The sequence below is a fragment of the Ailuropoda melanoleuca genome, chromosome 12, assembly GCF_002007445.2.
Source record: "Ailuropoda melanoleuca isolate Jingjing chromosome 12, ASM200744v2, whole genome shotgun sequence".
In the NCBI taxonomy this organism is placed as follows: Eukaryota; Metazoa; Chordata; class Mammalia; order Carnivora; family Ursidae; genus Ailuropoda; species Ailuropoda melanoleuca.
The window spans coordinates 9,763,830-9,785,963 of NC_048229.1; the positions used below are offsets into that span (position 1 = coordinate 9,763,830).

A 22,134-nucleotide genomic window follows, 5' to 3' on the forward strand; every position below is an offset into this window, starting at 1 on the left:
GCTTCATTTCCTTTGTAGCAAGGGGATGAGACTGGGTCCAAAGTTAGATGGGCTGAATATTCAGGTCCCATGGTGACTTCTGGCTTCTCTTCCTCAATAGTGGGTCTGTAGCTTAGGCCCGTAGTCCCTCTTCTCGGCAAGAGAGCTGGGCACATACTCTGTGCTTAATCCACTGTGCATACCCCCAATGAACCTGTGATTCAGATTCATAGAAAAAGAAGAATCCTCAGCTCTGCAACATCACGGAGTCTCTGTTGAGCACTTACTCGCACCAGACGCCGGCCTAAGCTTTTCATGTAGATCATCTCATTTCATCCTTGTCGCAACCCCAAACCCTGTCGTGAAAACTTCTATTATTCCCATTTTACAGATGGGGAAACTGAGCTCAGAGAAGTGATGACACTTGCCCTAGGTCACACAGCTGATCGTTGGTTCAAATGGAAATTAAACCCATGTCTGTCCAATGTCAAAGCTTGTGCTTGTTTTTCTCTTTCAGAGGTGACGTGTTCATTGATAGTGCTTTTTAAAGACATCTTTTTAAATGATGGTAAAATATACGAAATATTAAGTTTATCGTTTTAACTATTTTTAAGTATACAGTTCAGTGGCAGTAAGGGCATTCACACTGTCATGCAACCACCACCACTATCTCCAGAACCATTTCATCCCAAACTGAAACTTTTACCCATTAAACAATAATTCTGCATCCCATCTCCTCCCCCCCAGCCTCTGGTAACCACTAACCACTATGGATTTGCTTATTCTTGACATCTCATATAAGTGGAATTACACAATACGTGGCCTTTTGTGACTGGCTTCTTCCACTTAGCATCCTGTGTTTGAGGTTCACTCGTGTTGTGGCATGTATCAGATCCCCGAATTCCTTTTTAAGGCTGAATAATATCCCCTTGCACAGACAGACATTTCATTTATCCATTCATCTGTTGATGGACCTTTGGGTTGTTTCCACCTTTTGGCTGTTGTGAGTAATGAACATTGGTGTGCAAACATCTGTTTGAATCCCTGCTCTTAATTTGGGGGGGGGGTCTATGCCTAGAGGTGGAAGACCTGGATCATATGGTAATTCTATGCGTAATTTTTTTAGGAACCACCTGCACTGGGTTCTATATCAGCTTCACCAGAAATACACAAGGGTTCCAGTTTCTCCACATTTTCACCAACATTCATGTAGTGTGTGTGTGTGTGTGTGTGTGTGTGTCCATCCTAATGCATGTGAACTGGTATCCCATGTTTTTTATTTCCATTTTCTCCATGATTAGTGATGTTGAATGTCTTCTCATGTGCTCATTGGCCATTCGTTTATTTTCTTTGGAGAAATGTCTGTTTAAGTCCTTCGCCCATTTTTTAATTGGGATGTTTGTTTTATTATTGTCGAGTTACGGGAGTTCTTTATATATTCTGGATATTAACCCCTTTCCAGATCTATGATTTGTCAATATTTTCTCCCATTCCTAGGGTTGCCTTTTCGCCCCATTGATAGTGTCCTTTCATGCACAAAAGTTGTTTTTTTTTTAATTTTGACGAGTCCAGTTTTTTTATCTTTTATTTTCTGTGCTTTGGGAGTCATATTCAGTCATCCAAAGATTTATTATTTATTTATTTTAGAGAGAGAGAGCATGCAGTGGGGAGGGGCAGAGGGAGAGAGAGAATCTCAATCTCACGACCCTGAGATCATGACCTGAGCCGAAACCAAGAGTCAGATGCTCAACCGACTGAGCCACCCAGGCCCCCCCTCTGTGACCTATTTTTAGTTAACTTTTGTATACGAAGCCTGTGCTTTTAGCTTCTGTATTATTTTGCCTCTTGAGGAAAAAGACAGTCATACAACATTCCTGAGCCAGATTTGACCCCCTGTCCCTCGAGAGTCAGTGTAAATGTTACTGCCATCTGTGAAGCTTCTAGCAGCCACCTGCTCCACCTTGAGCTGGGTTACTTGCTCCCTCCTCTGAGTTCCCAGAGTACTGACACCCAGCTCTAATTAGTGCTTGTCACCATCTAAAGCATATTAAAGCCAGAATCTCTTTCCCTGGGAGAGCAGTAAAGACAGGGTATCAGCAGATCCATGTACCGTGGGTGTGTATTAAAAGCACTGGTTCCCCTGCCCCATTCCAGACCTACTAAATCAGAATCTCTGGGGTCAGGACCTAGACTCTGCACTTCTTAAGCAAATTCCTCAGGTGATTTCCATGAACGCCAAAGTTTGAGAAACATTGCTCAAGAGCCTGAAAAGTTAGATAAATGAGTTTGGATGTTTTGCTGAAGGTGCTAGGGAGCCACAGAAGGACATTGAGCAGAGGAAGGACCAGCGTCTTGTATTTTTATATCATTCACACATCGCACAGGTATGGCAACTCAAATCCTATCTGGTGGCATTGAGGTTATTCAGAGGGGTCTGGTGCCCTAAAACACAGACATGTCTGTGCTACCCTCTTTATGCCATCTGCAGAAGGTATGATTGCCACCCTTCCTGATCCGCTGGAGCCCAGATGCCCTTGCTGTGTAATAAAAGGCTCAGTCATGCCGGCAGCCCTCAGTGATGACCAGCCTAAGCCCCACAGGGAATTCCATCAGAAGTGCTGAGGATGACTTGCAACTCAGGCCCCAGATCGTCAACAAGAATCAAGTCAGCTCTGCGTTTCCCCGTTCAGTAATACTAACACCTCCCAGTGCCCGCAGGTCTGGGACTTGGAGTTAGTGCCGTGAAATAAACCAAAATCATCCCGACTTTTCTTTAGGCTACAGAGGTCGTCTGGGCAGCGATATCCCTTTCATGTTGGTACACCTAAACTCCAAGTCCAAAGGCCGCCTGCGCCAGGAAGCTGTCCCCATCCCCCCAGCCAAAGGTCGCCTCTTGCCTCCATCCCCCGCGATGTTACTTATTTACCTCTGTGCCCATTTCAGTTCAGTGTCAAGGGCACAAACACCAGAACAAAGACCGTGTGGGGTCAGATCTCAGCTCTCCACCTACCAGCTGTGCATTCCCATTTTACAGATCAAGACACCAGGCTTTCATATATTGTAAAATGGAAAGAATGACAGTAATCAGTCGTATCTCATGGGGTTGCGCTAAAGGGTTAAGTGACCCTAAACCTCACAGTGGTGCTTGTAAAGATCTCGGAGCAGAGCCTGGCACGTGGGGGGCCCAGGGTGCATGATTATTCACTTTCTACCTCCAGGGGCAGGTGTAACATAATAGCTAAGGACAGGGTTTCTGGACTGACCTCAGGCACACATAACTGCCATTTTCTCACCTGCAAAATGGGGACTGTAATATCACACGTGACATCGAGTTGTGAGGGTTCTAGGAGATGGTGCTCACGGCCTGGCACATCTGACGAACTCAGTGGATGTTGGCTGTTACTGCTATTTCATAAGCTCATTATTTCAGTGTCTATCTCCTTCTTTGGACTGGGCCGTGCACTCTTGGAGGAATTAAGATGGTTTTTGTCCATCATTGCCTAGGGATTGGCACTTGGTAGACATTCAGTGAACACTTGTTGAATGAGCAAGTGAGTGAATGAATGAATGAATGAATGAACAAGGACCCAAATGAACAAACCACAGTGCTACTGCAGGACCCATAGGGCTTGGTAAGCCCCCAGCCAGAGGTGGCAAAGCACCTTTTGTCATTAGCATTCAAGCATCTCTCCAGTGACAAAGAGCTGAATTCAGGAAAGGTGGGATCCAGCCCAGTGAAATGAGAGAGGACGGGGCTTTCTTCCAGGAATGTCATACCTTCTGGATGCCAGGAACTGCTGTGTACATTATCCCCTTTGATCCCCCAGTAGCTGTGCAGGAGACAGTAGCATCTGATGGTCTCTGGCAGACTCCAGAGACCAAAGGCCTGAATTCAAACCCTGGCTCTGCCACTAACCAGTAAGGAGACATTAAGTGAGCTCCTTAGCCCTCTGAGTCCAGCTTCCCCATTTGTAAACTGGAGATAATACAGCACCCACTTCATGGGGTATAGAGGTGAAATAAGTTCTTATATGTAAAGTCCCTGAAACATGGAACATGTAAGCATTAAATAAACATTAACTCGTTATTATCCGGTAGATAGGGTTGTTCCCTCCATGAGACATCTGAGGTTCAGAGAGGGTGAATGACCAGTCCAAAGCCACACAGCTTATACAAGAAGCTGGACGCAGAGCTAGGTCCCTGTGCAGATAGAGACCAGATTCAATAATAACATTTAGTGTTTGCTCCATGCCAGGTGCTGTTCTGAGCCCTTTGCTTGTATTGTATCATAGCCTCTCCAGCACAACCCTAGGAGGTAGGTACTATTATCCCCATTTCACAGATGAGGAGACTGAGACCCAGAGAGGACAGGTCACTTGTGCAAGGTCACACAGGTGGAGGCAACATCACGAAACCTTTGCTTTTCGACCCCCGTGTTGCCACTGTGACCCGCATAGCGGTTCTGAGTGTTGCACAGAGAGAAGACACGGAGGGGAGGACAGGGTCTAGAGGAGCTGAGAGTGTCGGGGCCTGCAATCAGTTCAAACCCAGAAGCCATTGCATCGTGCCGGCTGACCGGTTCCAGGCTTTCTCCTGCTTCCAGTCTGTGTGCGCATGTGCGGGTACCTGCTCGCAGAGCACAATAAACTCTTTCCTTTCCCCTACAGGTTTGCGACGGGCCAACTCTGTGCAGGCCTCCAGACCTGCTCCTGCTGCCATGCAGAGCCCAGCACCGCCTCAGCCTGGGCAGTCAGGTACCTGCCGCCCGCCCACCCAGACTGTCACTCAGTTGGGACCCTGCTGCCTCCCATCCTTGCCTGCAGAGCCCGCCCGGCTTTCTGCAAAGCCACAGCCACTACCAAACCCTCAGCTCTGCGAAGACCCTCAGAACGAGTAATCCTCTGGGTGGGGAAGCGGGGCACGGGTGAGACGGAGCAACGGACCCACCCGCGTTGACAGGGCTTCTTCGTTCCTTGCTGTCCCGCCACAGGCACTGTCACTCCCTCCCACGGCCCTTACCTCGTGCACCTACCACCTGCCCTCTTACTTTTTCACATCTTTCTTCCCATTGATTCACTTGAAAAACGTAACCGAGAGAACTTGCTATCCCAGACTCTGTCTCAAGGAATTGCTGGGGGCACATGCTCCCAGAACAGCAGTGTGAGAGTCAGGAAGAAATGGTGACCAAAGAGATGGGTAATATGGGAAAATCTATACAAATATGGGTTGCATAAAACAATAGGAGTAATGCCTGATCGGTGCAATTAACATTTTGTCTATTTAAGAGAAACCTGTGATAATGGCATAAAGGAGAAACCAGTATTCCATGCCCTAAAGATAACAAAGTGCCACACACCGAGTGGCCTGAAAGAACAGATATTTATAGTCTCACAGTTCTGAAGGCCAAAAGTCCAAAATCAAGGGGCTGGCAGGGCTGGCTTCCCCAGAAGGCTGTCAGGGACAATGCCCTCCACCCTCTCTCCTAGCTTCTGGTGGCCCATGCCTTCCTGGCCCGTTGGTGGCATTCTCCCCGTGCCTTCACATCGTGTTCCTTCTATGTACGTCTCCATGTCCAAAGTTCTCCTTCTTTGTAAGGATATAGTCGTATGGCATTAAGGTCCACCCTGATGACCTCATCCTTACTTGATCTTCTCAAAGACCCTCTTTGAGAGGGTCTTTCCACATGAGGTCACATTCACAGGGACTGGGGGTCACATTCACAGGGACTGGGGGTTAGAACTTAGCATCCTTTGGGGAATACAATTCCACCCACCGCAGGGGGTGATTATAAAAATTAATGCAATGAAAATAAAGCAGTGCAGTGCGATTCTCAGTATGCTGGCCTGCTGAAGGTTCTGAGCCCGGGGCCTGTTCTTTTCTGCTCAAAAGGGAAATTCACAAAAGTTGGAGAGGTGTTAGAGATGAAGCACCTAAATGAGATGTTACCATGCTGGAGTCGGTATTGACAGGCAGTGGGAACTGAAATGACTTTCTTGCTATGTGGTTGAACATTATTCCAAGCCCCTCCCTTGGCTCTCCCCTGCACCCCACGCTTTGGGAAATGTAGTTGTAAAGAATCCACTGGACCAAGAATGACCCCATAGCGATGGTGGACTCAAGGCATAAACACTCCTATCACCTTACAAATAATTCTTACTCCATTCGTTCATCAACTTCGTAACAGCCGGTGGAAAGCAAAGAGCAGGTAGAGCCATCCCCATTTCACAGAGGAGGAAGCTGAGGCCCAGGAAGGAAGCACTGGGGCTTGAACCCAGGTCTTTCTGAACTCAGAGTCCCCCAGTGGGACCATTCCTACATCCCTGGGTACCTCTGCCCATCACCTGCTGCCCCCAGGCCTGTGTTTACACTCCTGAAATGGGGAGGGGGTAGGAAAGAACACCCAAATGATGCGAATCCCTCTCTGTTTCCCCATTCAGGGCCTCCAGGAGGCAGCAAACCCAGCTCTGGGCCAGCAGGACGCTTTCCAGATCAGAGACCAGGCAAGTGTTCCTTTCTTTCCATACCTGTCCCGTGGGCACCTCTCTTCCTGTGAGAGAGCAGGGGCTGCCAGACCTTCGCCCCCTCTGCACCCAGCGAGCCATCGGATGAGCTCTAAGGGGCCTCCCTAATTCCAAAACTCTGCATAGTCCTCACTAAGATTAGCTAGATAGACAAGGACAGCACTACAGTGGTTAAGAGCACTGACTGCCTGGATTCAAATCCGGGCTCCTTTACTTCCCAGCTGTCAAGTCACTTACCTTCCCTGAGCCTCTGTTTCCTTATCCCTAAAATAGGAATAACCTCACAGAATTGATGGGAGTATTCAACAAACTAAGGCATATGAAACCTTAGCACGTGGCCTGGAATGGGTTAAGGTCGTGCTGAGTGACAGGGACTCTTCTCTATGATGTGTCTGCCTCGTCATCAGTTACTGGAGCTATGGCTTCCTCGCCGCTTTCTAGCTCACCGGGGACTGTTCTCAGTGCAGTCCATGTAGTAGATGATTTTTAAAGCGACAGCTACTAGTTTTGAGCGCCCTCAGGTATTATAATTCCCATGCTACATGTGAGGAAACTGAGGCTCAGAGACATTAAGTAACTTGCCCCAGGTCACACAGCAGAGATTCAAACCCAGGCCCCCTGGCTGCAGAGCCCACACCACTGATCAGTACCCCCATGAGGTCTGTTTTGCCTGCCTCCAGATCAGCCCCTGGGACTTGTTAAATGGGGCCCGAGAACCTGCATTTTTGCAAGCTTCCCTGGGTGGTTTTGACAAAGGCGACATTCAGAGAACCAGTGAATAACGTGATGTACCTCCCCACCCCCAGGCAGCTGGACATGGTGATCCTCCGTGGCGGGGCTGGGGTGGTTCTGGTACGAGGCTTGCCGAGCACCTGGTATACAGTAGGAGCTCATCACTAGTAGTAATGCTGCAGCAGTTGCTGCTCTCGTGACACACAGACTCAGCTGCCTCTTTCCTGCCCTCTCCCCATCTCCCCTGCAGAAGTGGCTCCCGGCGATTCTGGCTATGCCGGGGCCGCTGCCCCGGCCCGGGAGGAGAGAACGGGGGGAGTTGGGGGCTACTCAGCAGCTGGAGCCAGGGAGGACCGAGCGGGCCCCCCACCAGGCCCCTATTCCCAAGCGTCTGCTGCTGCCCCCCAGCCTGCCACGGCCCCTGTCCGCCAGCCCCCACCCCCGGAGGAGGAGGAGGAAGAAGCCAACAGCTACGATTCGGATGAAGCAAGTAGGTGGCACTTATGGGAGGAGTGTCTAGGGAGAGTCACTTTGGGATGTCATCCCCGGGGAGAGAGGAACAGCCCCCCAATATGCCAAGCCTAACAAACGTATTAACCAAGTTATAAAGATACAGATTTGTGTTACTCAATTCACAAAACAAGATCAGCTTTCTAAAGAATAGGTGCTATGTATATATTTTTTTAAAGATTTTATTTATGGGGCACCTGGGTGGCACAGCGGTTAAACTTCTGCCTTCGGCNACAGAGATAGAGACAGCCAGCGAGAGAGGGAACACAAGCAGGGGGAGTGGGAGAGGAAGAAGCAGGCTCACAGCAGAGGAGCCTGATGTGGGGCTCGATCCCATAACGCCAGGATCACTCCCTGAGCCGAAGGCAGACGCTTAACCGTTGTGCCACCCAGGTGCCCCGGTGCTATGTATATTTTTATTGTGATAAATATGTAACATCAAAGTTACCATTGAAATCATTTTAAAGAGTACAGTTCGACTATATTTGCGATGTTCAGATGTTCAGTTTGCTGGTTCCTCAACAGGAAGTATCATATGACAGAAGTATGATATGACCCAGCATTTCACTTCGATAGATAGATAGATATTTTAATAGCCTCTGAACCTCTTCAATGTATATCTTCTACAAGTAATTTCTTAACCAGAATTTAAAAATTCCTAGGCATTTCCTCCTGCATCCATCCCTTCAATGACTTGTAAAGTGCCTGTTCTGGGCCTTGCCCACTCAGACCCAAAGTCCTAGGGACACACGCACACATGCATACACCAGTGCCACTTATCCTGGGTGTGTCTGAGCAGCAAGGGAGAACCGGGGTGGCCTTTGTGAGCTGGCGGGAGACATGGATGGACGAGTATCTGGATCTAATATGTGTGGTGGGGTTGGAGGCGTTCCAAGAGCTCCTGGTCAGATGGACAGACAGGACACACACAGAAGATATAGACCCACGGTCATAATCAGTGGCCTGGCTTTGGCCCATCGTGTCACCTCTCCTTGATGTAAAATGGAAAGTGAATACTGCCTCCCACACAGAGCTCGGGAGGGTAAACTGAGGTACCTCCTGGGGAAATGCTTCATAAACTGGCCATCGTTATCATCACGTAGTGCTGAACACGCAAGAGGCATTATTATCACGTTAGTTTGCTCATCAGAAGTACTAAAAGTCAACACCCGCCGAGCACTTCTCTTGTGCCGGGCACTTTTTCTAAGTGTGGTGTGTGCACATGCTCATTTAGTCTTTCCACTGGGCCTGGGAATAGGTGCTTCTCTAATCCCGTTTCACAGATAGGGAGACTGAGGCTCTGAGAGCTTCAGGGACCTGGCCACGCTCACACCACCAGTGAGTGGAGGGGCTGACGGTCAATCATAGATGACCAGGATGAAACAGAAGCTGTGCTCTCCCACGGGTCCTGGGCGTGCCGTCTGGGGGAAGGAGAGCGGGGAGTCCACGGCCACCTTGTGAGCCACGGGCTGCTTCTGCTCTGGAAATGTGCTGTACTTAGCCCACCTTTCTGCCTTCTGCGCACCAGTAACTTCTGAACAGCATTCTCTGCTCCTTCCTTCTGCCTTAAGTGTCTCTTCACTGACCCGCCATACCTGGAAGATCCTTCCCAGCTTGTATCTGTCCCTATTACAAGCTGTCCCCGGTGATTTACAGCAAGCCTATCACTGTATCCAACTATATACTGCTCACTCACTCATGCACTCATCTCTGGAGCGGACACGTATTTTATTAAACACATACTATGTGCTCCAAGCTCTTGTAGGTGCTAGGGACACCGTGGCAAAACAAAAGCAAAAGAACACCAGCCAAAATGACTGAGCTAATGGAACTAACATTCTAGTGTCGAGGAATGGTTAACATGCCAATGAGTTCATTTCGAATGGAGCAGGAAATAAAATAGGACAATGACCGCGAGGGTGACTGCTTCTAGATGGAGTGATCAGGGAGGGAGGAGGTGACATTTAAACCAAGATGTGGCTAATGCGAAGACACAGCCATGCGAGGACCTAGAGGAAGAGTATCCCAGGCAGAGGCAACTCAATGCTCAGACTTATTTCTTCCTCTAGGGGAGTAAGTGAGCACCGACTGTGTGCCCTGTACTGCGCCCAGTGGGGAACGAGCGGGGAACGAGAGAGACAGTCACAGCCCTTGCCCTCAGGGCACTCTCAATCTAGCAGGACGGGAAGTCATTAACTAGGCAAATGCACACTCGGTTAAGTGATCGCAGGTGTGCTGAGGGCTCCGAAGGACAGGAGGGTCACCAGGATGGGGCGTCCAGAGCGGGGACCGAGTCTTCCCCTCTGTAGGCTCAATACCTAGCGCAGACTGGGCACATAGTAAGCGCTCAGGAAATGTTTGTTGGATGACTGAAGAATGTTCTCTTGGTTCCTGCCTCTGCCCCCTTCAGCCACCCTGGGGGCCCTGGAGTTCAGCCTGCTGTACGACCAGGACAACAGCTCCCTGCACTGCACCATGATAAAAGCCAAGGTGAGTGAGAGGCCAAGCTGGGGACCACGCGGATGCTCTGGCATGTCTAGGGGGCTTGGGGATGGCTTGGGTGACCAGGCCTGTCTATCTGTGACAGTGACAATTGATAGAAAGGGGCAAGAATTAGCCAGGGACGTTTCCTTTAGACGACTTCCTTCAGGGGTGTCCCAGGGGGGTTTCACCGAGCTTCAAGGGCAGAACTTCAAGGGCAGAGCTGAAGTGTGCGGGAGGGGACTGAAGCAGAGGGGCTGCCTGGCGGCGATGACAGCCTGACTGACGGCTGACAGGCTCACCTAATGGCTCCTTCCGCTCCGTGCCTGGCAGGCTGGAACAGCGGCCTGAAGCGGGGGCAGGGGCCCCATTGTTGCAGATACTAGGACATCTCCCTGCTGCGGGCTCCAGGGGGAGCGAGCCAACTCTACTGGAGACCCCAGGCGAGCTAGACGATGCCAGTGCCTATCCCAGAAAGTAACTGACTGGGGTGTAAATCCGGGATAATAATGTGCCTCTCCCATAAGGATGACTGAGTATGAAGTGTAAGGCGGCCACACATTCTCACTGGCCCAGGACAGTCCTTAGCCATGCCCACGACCTTGCAGGAATAATTAAAAGCTCCCCTTTTCACTCGTTTGGATGATAAGCGAGGCTAACACTTACCACGGCTCCTGGATCAACACGCCCAGGGCACGTCTTAGGCAGGTCTCGCTGAGCACCTGTCTTGTAGTCACTGCAGCAAGCACTTACATGCCCCAAGAGCACAGTGAGGTAAGCGCATTCATTAGCCCCGTTCGTCTTCCTGGGGACCTCAGAGGTCGGGATCATTATTAGCCCCGTTGTACAAATGGGGAAACTGAGTCTCAGAAAGGTAAAGCCTGAGGTTACACAGCTGGTAGGGATGGAGCTGGATTTGCATCCAGATGTAATGGTTTCGCTCTCTGCCCATTCAGTCCCCTCCTTCAGCTCCAGAAATGGGTGGAAGCCACACCATTACAGCCCCCTCGAGACAGGATACAGAAAGTTCACATGCTCGGGCTGGGCAGGTGACGGAGATGAGCAAAATGTGTGAGATGTTCGGCTGTGGGAGTAGCTTTGGTAAACTTTGGTAAAAAAAGTAGCTTTTGGGGGCACCTGGGTGGCACAGCGGTTAAGCGTCTGCCTTCGGCTCAGGGCGTGATCCCGGCGTTACGGGATCGAGCCCCACATCAGGCTCCTCTGCTATGAGCCTGCTTCTTCCTCTCCCACTCCCCCCTGCTTGTGTTCCCTCTCTCACTGGCTGTCTCTGTCTCTGTTGAATAAATAAATAAAATCTTTAAAAAAAAAAAAAAAAAAAAAGTAGCTTTTGGCGTGAGCAGGCCCCAAACAAAGATGTTCAAATTCAGATTTTAAAAGCATAGCGTCTGCCAATTTGCGGCCTTGCAATCCCAGTAGTCATTCCTGAAACGTTCATCAAATGCTGACTCTGTACGGGCACTGCCCTAAATGCATGGTCCTAGCGTGGCCAAGAACCGGCCCTACCCTCATGGACTCACGTCAGGGAAATGGCCAAGAAACCATGGCTGTGACATTTCCTGAGTATTATACACCCTCCCGGGCTTTCCACGGTGATTTCATTCCACTTAATCTTCACAGGTTCTATCATCATTCCCATTTGACAGACGGCAAAACTGAGGTACAGGGAGATTAAGTGACTTGCCCAAATCACAAAGGCAGGAAGTGGCAGAGCTGGGATTTGAACCCATGCAGTCCAGCTCAAGAACCTGTGCTTTTACCCACAAGCCTACTCTACGAGCTTTTCCCCTTGCCCCCCACTTTGTGGCACCTTCTCCCTATTGTCCACACTCACTAGTGCCAGGCCCAGAGTTCACCCTTCACAGGTGAGGTCTCATTTAATCCCCCAAGGACCCCATGAACCGGGGCTGCAATCAGCCCCATGGAACAGATGGGGAAACTGAGGCCCACAGAGATTTGTGGCTTTGGGATTAGTGCTGTGAAAGGGGACAGTGGAAGCCCAGAGGTGGGACACCTGCCCAGCCCTGGCATAGGAAGATGGACAGAGTATGTCTGGGCCCCAGGAATTTGAGGTTGCTCATATTAGCAAGCCCAATTTAATTCCTACCCCAGACAAACTCCCTTCCCCCACGGTGTCTCACTTGAGCCTCATTCAAGCCCAGGGGGGGGGGCTGGACAGACATTGTGATCCCCATTTTATGGATGGAAAAACTGAGGTCTCAGAAATGAGTACAGGGGCCAGAGCCAGAACTCAGGTCCCCTTTCCCCAGCTTCTCCTTCTCTCCCATCCTTCTTGTTCTGGAACATTTCCTTCCATGCTAGGAATAACAGTCCAGCATTGATGCAGTGGTCACTGTGGGCCAGGCTCTGTGCCCAGCACTTCACATGGGCACATGTATAACTACATGTAAGTGTTACCGCAGATACTATTATCCCGTTTGACAGATGAGGAAAATGAGGCTCAGAGAGGTTAAGGAACTTGCCAAAAGTCACACAGCAGGGAAGTGACATGGCCAGGCTCCAAACCCTGTTTGCCTGATGCCGGCATTCTTCCCAAGATACTTCATGTCCCTTCTCTGTCTTTGGAAGAAGTGCAAGGGTTGACTGGTGGGCAGGACAGATGCCAGGGGCTGTGCCCATTGCCTGTGACAGTTGAGTGCCAGGCCCTCCCAAGGCCCTCATGCTGTTGCCTTTTCTCTTGCAGGGCCTGAAGCCCATGGATTCCAACGGCTTGGCTGATCCCTACGTTAAGCTGCATCTCCTGCCGGGAGCCAGCAAGGTACCATATGGCCTGGGCCTCTCGGCAGGCTGGGCACATGGGCCCTGGCAGGCACCCAACGTTCCCAGCTCAGAGCCTAAAATAGCCCCCCTATCTGGCCCCAAACCCCCCTCCTCCCTGAATGGCAAAGTCCTTGCAAGAGGTAAGGGATGGGGGGTAGACCAGGAGGGACAGGCGCTCTGCCCATTTCTCCAACCCAAAAATGTGGGATCCAGGGAGCTGCTGGGGGCCAGGAGAGAAGTGGAAGCCCCGATTATGCCATCCACCTGCCCAAATACCTTCAGTGGCTCCCCAGTGCTGACCATGTCTCACCACCCCCCCTCACTTTATGTCCCAACCAAACACTTATCCTCTCTCAAGAGGAATGAATAAGCTATCTCCAGGCTGCAGTGCTAAGCACTTGAGAAAGTGTTTGTTATGAAGTGAAAATGCACTGCTGCCCCGCCCGCCTTTCTCTCCCTCCCAGCTCGCTCACCTGCATATCACCACCTTGCTCTGGCGAAGGCCAATGGAGTTAACTCTCCTCTCTGGAGGGACCCACTCAGAGCACATGGCTAGAAATGAAAGCGTGCTTTCTTGGATTTTATTTTCTGCTGTGTTGTATTAATTTGACATGTGTGTCCCAAAAACAAGGGTGACTGTACACTTGGTGGCATGATCTTGGGAAAATGGCTGTTAAGAATTTCTGCAAGTATGAAATGCCCCATAACACAAAGAGGACACACGTGTCTGCAATCACACGCACACTGTCTCTCACTCTTTTCTTTGTTTGGATTAAGAAAGGAGAGTCCCTCCCTGGCCATGGCCAAACTGTGAAATGATTGGCCACTACTCATTCTAGCCCCCCAGTGACATTTGCTTCTCCTTGAGACTCTTTCTTTGCTCACGCCTGAATCCAAACTTGCTTTGTCAAAGCGTCCGGTGAGTCGTTTACATGTTAGTATGAATTAGATTTGCTACCAGGCCACCTCTTCTGGATATAGTGTATTTTTAGCTGTCTTTCTTAGAGTAAAATGAAAACCTTGTCCCCAAAGGACTTTCAGGCATGGAGTATACTGTCTGGGGAGACAGAAGAAACCATTTCAATGCCCCCCAGAAATTGTGTTTTCACTGCCTATAAGTGAGTGACCCTTTATTTCTGCCTTTTTGGCCTATAAATCGTATATTTTTCTCATGCTTTCTAATCTTAATGGAAAGTTCAAAGAGAGGGCACAGCACATGGAGGAAGGGGTGGCCCAGGGTCCAGCATTGACGATGCCTGCAGCCAGCATTGGGGATGCCCTCCACTCATTGAGAGCACGCATTTGCGAGCAACTGAGCCCCTGGACACTCGTAAGGGGAGTGGACTCCTATATCACCCACCCACCTACCCCAAGTCAACCCAAAGGATGGGGCTGCAGGGCTGGCTTCCCACCAAGGCAGGTGTCTGTCCATCTCTCTGGGCTGTAGTCCAACAAGCTCCGTACAAAAACTCTGCGGAACACCCGGAACCCTGTCTGGAATGAGACCCTTGTCTATCATGGCATCACAGACGAGGACATGCAGAGGAAGACCCTCAGGTACCTGCTGGGCGGGTGGGCGGAGAGGGGGCTGGGGCTGAGGCTGGACAGGCTGAGACACGCAGCTGCCAGAGGCCACTCTTGAAAACATATCTGCCTAGGTTTTTCTTTCTTTTTTACTTCTACAAACATATGTTTCTGGTAGAAACTTTTGAAAATACAGATAAACAAGACTGTGAACATCTTGGTGTCTAGACGTTCAGGTTGTGTGTGCATGTATTTATCTATGTGTGCAAACGTGTCTTATAAAATTAAGTATTTTAAAAATGGACCATTCTAATAATTAATCAGCCTCTCTTGGTGTATTGATGCCATTTTATATTCTTCTGCAGTGTTTTGTTAAACTGCATTTTTAATTATGTAAGCAATAAGAAAATACACTTTTCTTGTCAAAAAAAAATTATAGAGAAGGCAAAACTGCTTTTAAATGTTAGTCCCCAGGGCTCCTGGGTGGCTCAGTCGGCTAAGCGTCTGCCTTCGGCTCGGGTCATGATCCCGGGGACCTGGGGTCGAGCCCCGTGTCAGGGGTCCCTGCTCAGCGGGGAGCCTGCTTCTTCCTCTCCCTCTGCCCCTCCCCACTGCTCACTCCCTCTCCTCTCTCTCTCACTCTCTCAAATAAATAAATAAAATCTTTTNGAGAGGGAACACAAGCAGGGGGAGTGGGAGAGGAAGAAGCAGGCTCATAGCAGAGGAGCCTGATGTGGGGCTCGATCCCATAACACCGGGATCACGCCCTGAGCCGAAGGCAGACGCTTAACCGCTATGCCACCCAGGCGCCCCTGGAACTTCCCCTTTTCTTAACACTGTATCTTGGGGTTACAGCCGTGGGAAGACATTCAGGTCTGCCTCACGCTTGACTGCTTCAGAGTATTACACAGAATGGTTTATTTTTCAAATAAAAATTAAATTTTTTTTAAATGTTGTATGATTAAATATTACAAATGTACAGAAAAGTATATCAACATAATAAAACAAACATCCGCAAACGCAACACTCAGTCTTTTAGAAAACCTTCATATTTGGCTGTTTGCGCTTTGGCTGTTTTAATTACTATTTCCAAGAAAGAAAGCATTGCGGATGCAGATTGAAGCTCCTTGCCTATACTCCCATCCCCTCCTCTCTTCTTTCCCCCTCGGGGCTAAACGCCGCACTGAAGTTTGTGGGTGTCATTCCCAAGCGCGTTTTCTACTTCAGCTACATGCTTATGCATCTATAAACAATGATGGTATTGTCTGGCATGTTTTTAAATCTTTTAAGGACTTATTTATTTATTTTAGAGAGAGAGAGAGAATGAGCAGCAGGGAGGAGCAGAGGGAGAGAGAGAGAGAGAGAGAGAATCTCAAGCAGGTGCCCCACTGAGCGCGGAGCCCAACACGGGGCTCGAACTCACAGCCCTGAGATCATGACCTGCCCTGAAATCAAGAGTCAGACGCTTAACCGACTGAGCCACCCAGGCGCCCCTGGCCTGTTTTAAATTTTATGTAAATGTTTATCAGTTTATTCAGCCAGCGTCCTGCCTACAGTGTCCTGTTTCCAGCTTCTCCCTTTGACAAAGTTGCAACGAGCATCCTTTACGCTTCCTTCTGTACATCCTAGTGTCTCCTTAGGCTAGAAGCCGAAGGGAGCGTTTGTTGGATCATAGTAGATGTTTTTGTTTTGTTTTGTTTTTACAAGCCGTACAAACCGCTTTTCAAATTGGCTGTTCCACGTACATTCCCGCCAGCTACAGTATTATTTTAAGTAAACGTTTTTATGGCAGGGTAACAGCCATTTAGAAAAACGTGCACATAAAACTGTACAGATTGATGAGTCTTTACAAAGTGAACGCACTGGGGTCTGAGAACAGAACATTCCCAGACCACAGACAGCCTGCCCCCAGTGCTATCCTTCTAGTGAGGACCCTCCCCTCAGGGTATTCACCACCCTAACTTCTAAAGGACAATGAGCTCAGTCTGGTTTTGTACTTTACATAAAGGGAATGGTGCAGCATGACTCTCCTCTGTCTTTTCACTTAACGTATTTGTGATACTTGCCCAAGTTGTGTGTAGTTGTAGATTGTTAATTCTTGTCCCTCTTTATTTTTTTAAGATTCATTCATTTATTTTAGAGAGAGAGAGAAAGAGAGCACATGGTGGGGGGTGGGGGTGCGGGGTGGGGGGCAGAGGGCAAGGGAGAGAGAGAATCTCAACCTAACTCCCCGCTGAGCACAGAGCCCAGAGCCCAGTGCAGGGCTCGATCCCACAACCCCAAGATCATGACCTGAGCCGAAATCAAGAGTTGGACGCTCAACCAACTGAGCCACCTGGGCGCTCCATCTTGTCGCTCTGCCGTATCCCATTGTGTGACTATGCTGCAGTTTTATTTATCCATTCTACTGTTAAGGGACATTTGGTTCATTTTCGTTTGGGGGCTATTACAATAGCCGTGCTAGGAACATTCTAGCAACATTGTATTACGCACGCTTCTCTTCCTAGGAGCGTAATGGTTGAATCATAGTGTGTGTATATGTTCAGCTTTAGAAGAAACTGACAATTTTCCATAGCGATTGTACCAGTTGTCACTCCTACCGGCAACGTACAAGAGTCCCAGTTCCTCCACAGTTTCATCGATACTTTGTCATTCTGGCCATTCTGGAGGGTGTGTACTGGTGTTGCATTATGGTTCTGCCTTTCCCTGATGTTGGCTAATTACAACGCTGTTTTCCACATACACAATTATATTCTTATGGTTATCTCATGATTTTTCTTAAATAGTCCCCCATTATAGAGTACATACGTTATTTCTGCTTTTTCACAACTAGAAACAATACAGTGATAAACATCTTTGTAGTTAAATATTTTTGCACTTCTTATGTCTTTGAGATAAATTCCTAGAACTGGCATTATTGGTTCAGAAATGATTATTAAGTCTTTGGAGACACATTGCCCTGCAGAGGGACGGGGTGGTTACATGCTCACCAGCCAAGTAGAGACAACTTTTTTTTCCCCAGTCCTAAACAGCATGGGGCTCAGCCACGAGGGTGCTCTGGCTGTCCAGCACTTTGCACATTGTTCAACAAACGTGGATGGCCAAGGGGCAAGATGCCGTTGGTCCCAGCCTGCCCCTCAGACTGCCTCCCGTGCCTCAGGGGCACACATCCTTCCTCCCCTTTGGTATATGTCAGGATGAATTATCGTTGCCGTAACGGGTCCTTTTGGCCTCCTGAGGGTCCTTTCCATGACCTGCCCTTTCTGTGTGTACCTCTCTCCTACTCACTTGTGCAGAGTAGATAACAAAGGACAATATAGTGTTTGAGGGTTCACAGAGACCTGGATTCAAATCCTGGTTCTGCCTCTTACCAGGGAAAAATTATCCACCTTTCTGGTCTCCGGTCTCTTCTCTAAAGTGAGAAACTCAGATGTTTGCAGGGAGAACAAATTAAAGGAGGAGAGATTGACTAAGTTCCTGGTCTAACTTTGTAAAAGATGATACTCAAATGGCCATAAAGTATTCCTTAATCCCCGGGGAACGATAAATTAAAACTACAATGAGATACTATTGCTCAGTCAAAAAGACTAAAATGAAAGACTGACAAAATAAAAGTTAGCAAAAATGAAGAGCAACCAGAATGGGCATGACTTGCTGGTGGGGGTAGAACGGGTGGAACCACTCTGGAAGACTGTTTAGAAGTTTCTACCAAAGCTAAACTTCTCTGTAGCCCGTGACTCAGCATTTCCACCCCTGGGAAGATCCATGTGCATGCAGAAAGACTCAGACAGGACTGTTCTGTGGCAGCTTTATGCGTAATAGCTCAAAGCTAGAAATTGGTCAAAACCAAATGTCCATCAGGAGCAGAAGCACTAGGGTACGGTTACGCGGTGGAATACTATACAGCAGTGAAAAGGACACATCACTATAGACACAGATGAAGCCACCAGCATAGTGCTGAGCAAAAGAAACCAAGCATCTGATTTTATGTGTATGAGGGTCCAAAACAAGACAATTTGAATCTTACCAGAGGCCAAGAGAGTGGTTATTGTTAAGGGAGGTCATGACTAGAGGGGCCTGTGGAGGTCTTCCAGGAGCCGGAATGCTCTATATTTTGAACTGGGTGGCCGTTACATCCTTGTATGCATATGCAAAAACTCAGCAGGCTCTAAATTTAAAATGTGGGCACATTACTGCTTGTAAGTCACACTGCAATAAAGAAGAAACATAAAGGAGCTGGCCTGGTGCTCAGTAAATAGGAAATTGACCTATTCCTATGCACATTACACACTCCCTGCCAGAATCAATCATAGCTCTTGGCGTACATGGTATTTGCTCAGTACAGGCTCTGCGTTCTCTCCCCACCCCTTGCGCTGATCGCAGGATCTCTGTCTGTGATGAGGACAAATTTGGCCATAACGAGTTTATCGGCGAGACGAGATTTTCACTCAAGAAACTGAAGCCCAACCAGAAAAAGAATTTCAATATCTGTCTGGAGCGGGTGATCCCGGTGAGTGCCTTTGCCCCGAGGGAACGATGGGGGAGAAGAGTCTGGGGCCTGGGGGGCTTCCTCTGGGCCTGCAAAGAGGGGGAGGGAGATTTCAGGTCAGAGGGAGGTGTCAGGTCAGAGCATGGGGGTGTCATTCTGCCTCTGCCTTCTACCAACCTTGGGCCGGCATCACTTCTGACATCAGAGCCCTCCTTGGTGAAATTCGGAAGGGCAGTGTGCTCTGGGTTCAAAGCCCGGCTCTGCCACTTTGCTGTTCCCTGGCCTTGGCCAAGGGTCTGAACTCTCCTGAGCTTCAGTTTTTCTTGTCTACAAAGTGGGTGTTCTAACAGGACCTGTGCCAGAGGAGGGTGTATGAGACATAGAATCAGAACAGAACCTGGTGTCTAATAAGCACTCCTAAATTAACCGTGGTTATCGGAAGATAAGTCTGCCTGACCCACATGTCAGTCACGAATTCATAAAACGCTGCGCAGATCAACAGGAGGCCAGGTCTCGGGGTGCTTAAGAGCATGGGCTCTGGAGCCAGACTCTCTGGGTCTGAATCTCAGGCTCCGCCACTTATAGTCTGAGCCAAATTATTTAACCTCTCTAGGCCTTAGTTTTCTCATCTGCAGAATGGAATCATGTCGTAAGTACCAACTTCATAGGGTCTTCTAAGGATTGGTGTGAGAGCCCATATAAAGCGTTGGATCTGTTACCGTTAGGGGTGGTGCTCGCCTTTTGGGAAAGAACAGGAACCAAACCGAGGCTCTCCAGTTGGGCCAGACCTCGGAATCAACTGGAGATTTTTATTTTTATTTTTATGTTTTAAAGTTTAGTGTATTTTAATAACAAAGTTACAGGAACAGCACAAGAGATGGACATCATTAAAAACAGGTATTTGCAGGCAGGGCAAGTCAGTTAGAAAAATATAGTGAACGCCCATCCCTTCTCTGGGATCCGCCACCTGAGAAAAATGCCGCCAATGCCAGTTAGCTGCCATTGATAAGAGATTCCCTCATTTAAAAAAGAAACCCAAATGCTGGCATTGTCCAGAAAAAACATAGCAGGTGTATTTATCATGGTTATAAAGTCGACCTGTTGAAGAGGGTCCACAGATCCTGACTTGCATTCGTGCCTTAGGTCCCCACATTTGTTAAAAGCTCACGCACAGATGAAAACAGAAACACTCCCGATACCTGAGTCTGTCCCCTGTTTTTCCACTGGCAGTCGTTACGCAGTAGCTTTTGACCCCAGGGAAGAGAAAATATCTAATGCTCAGAACTACCCATAGCAGGAAGACACTGTTTTTTAAAGAATGAGACGGTTTCTGTCTTTGTGGAGTCTCAAGCACATTTCCACGTGTGCGGCGTGCTCGCTGGGTGTCTTTGGGCTCAGTCGTTCCACGTTTGGCGCGGAGAACACACAGACTGGTGTCTTCAAAAAGACCCAGCAGGGAGGTCTCCCTGGCCTCCTGCAGTGCACACAGAGCTGCCCTGGGACGCCCAGATCTGTTTTGAAGTCCTGAGCAATCCCCCCCGCACCCCCCCCCAGCCACTGGAAAGGAACTTTGTGCGTCAGAAGTTCAGTGGATGTCTGATCACGTCTGATTTCATGGAGAGGCCATGGTGCCCGGCCTGTAACGATGAGGTTTCTTCAGCCCTTCGGTGGAGGGCACGATGGTGAGCGGTGCTATGCGGGCAGTAGGAACCACGACCCAGAGACCTCCTTACTTCCCCTCCTCCACGGCTGGCGCTGGGGGAGCCAGAGGCCATGCTGGCAGTAGCGAACCGTGTGGTGCAGTGAGCAGTGGTGGCCGCGACACAGTTCTCAATGGGAGATTTTTAAACCAGAGCTTTACAAAGTAAGAGCTCCCTGGAGATCCTGACTTAGTGAGGGAGGGTGGGACCCAGCAATCTATTTTTAGAGATAATCCAATCCCCCCTTTTTACATATGGGCCACCTTGGGCCCAGAGAGGGGAGCGAGCTGCCAAGATCATACCACAAGTCAGTGGCTGTGCTCTCAGGCACCGGCCAGAGCCCAGCTCTCCGGCAGCCACCAGGGCACCTGTTCCCCCTGGGCAGCGGGCCAGCTCCCCATGGGGACGCCATCACGGGCAGGAGGGGAAATCCTCCAGCATCCTCCCACCAGATGGCCGGCCGGAGGATGGGATATCTGTGTGCCACACCATATTTGTATAGCACAGGCGAAAGAACAAGACACGACAAGGGAAATTGCAAGGAGCAATTTACACCAAATGCCAGGCTCCAAACAAATCGTTACAGACAATCCTAAGAGTGAGGCATTTCCTCTGGGCCTTTGCCTGTAACAGCTGGTTCTTCAGGCCCCCTCTTCCAGCCCTCACTCAGTGAGTCCAGTTGGTCAGGACAGTGGCCAGGCCCCCGCCTGGGTTTCCAGCTCCTGAGTTTGCCCATCTTGCTGTGAGGGATGCAGCCAGCCCAGAGGCACAAAGGTGGCAGGACAGGCAGAGGCCAGGAACAGCCACGGGACCCTACTGATCATCTTCTTTTGTTCTTTGCCCTTAACCATCCCACCACCAGCTACCCCATGTGCCCCACCAAGGGCAGGGGCCTTGTAAGTGCTTCCCCTCCCCTTTGGATCTCAGTTTTCCTCATCCCTAAAGTGGGGAGGTTGGACTTAGCCTGTGGTTTTCACATGGTGTTCCCCAAAGCACTAGAATCCCACAAAAGAACCTTAGGAGCCACGGGGGAAGAAGTACCTGGTGACTCGAACCCCAAGACCCCTATGCCACTTCTCTCAGAGCAGATGAAATCTTATCTGTTTTGTGTAGGGGGGGCTCTGCTACTTGTTGCTGTGTGACCTTGGACGAGTGGCTTAACCACTCTGGTTCTCAGTGTCCTCATCTGTAAATGGGTTAGTAATGTACCCTATATCATAGGCTGGTGTGCATTAACATGGCCTGTCCAATGGTTAATGTTATATACATTTTGTCTAAGAGGGGAAAAGCTGGAGGGCCTCAGAAGCTTGGAGAAATGGCTCTGGATGCTAATGGAAGGGTGAGGGTTTTCTGGTCTTTCTTATGTGGGGAGATGAGCCTCGTAGACTCATCTTTCCTT

At 49.3% G+C, this 22,134-nt stretch overlaps 1 protein-coding gene across 4 annotated transcripts in view; it reads left to right on the forward strand.

The window, feature by feature from the left end:
• Positions 1–22,134, forward strand: part of RPH3A (rabphilin 3A) — a 248,797-nt gene that overhangs the window by 217,754 nt on the left and 8,909 nt on the right. For all 4 annotated transcript variants that reach the window (XM_019805962.2, XM_019805961.2, XM_034639199.1 and 1 more), the window contains 7 exons: positions 4,647–4,733; positions 6,417–6,479; positions 7,483–7,722; positions 10,153–10,232; positions 12,946–13,020; positions 14,470–14,579; positions 18,930–19,056. In XM_019805962.2, the coding sequence (XP_019661521.1) occupies positions 4,647–4,733; positions 6,417–6,479; positions 7,483–7,722; positions 10,153–10,232; positions 12,946–13,020; positions 14,470–14,579; positions 18,930–19,056 (782 nt within the window). The remainder of the gene's footprint in view (positions 1–4,646; positions 4,734–6,416; positions 6,480–7,482; positions 7,723–10,152; positions 10,233–12,945; positions 13,021–14,469; positions 14,580–18,929; positions 19,057–22,134) is intronic.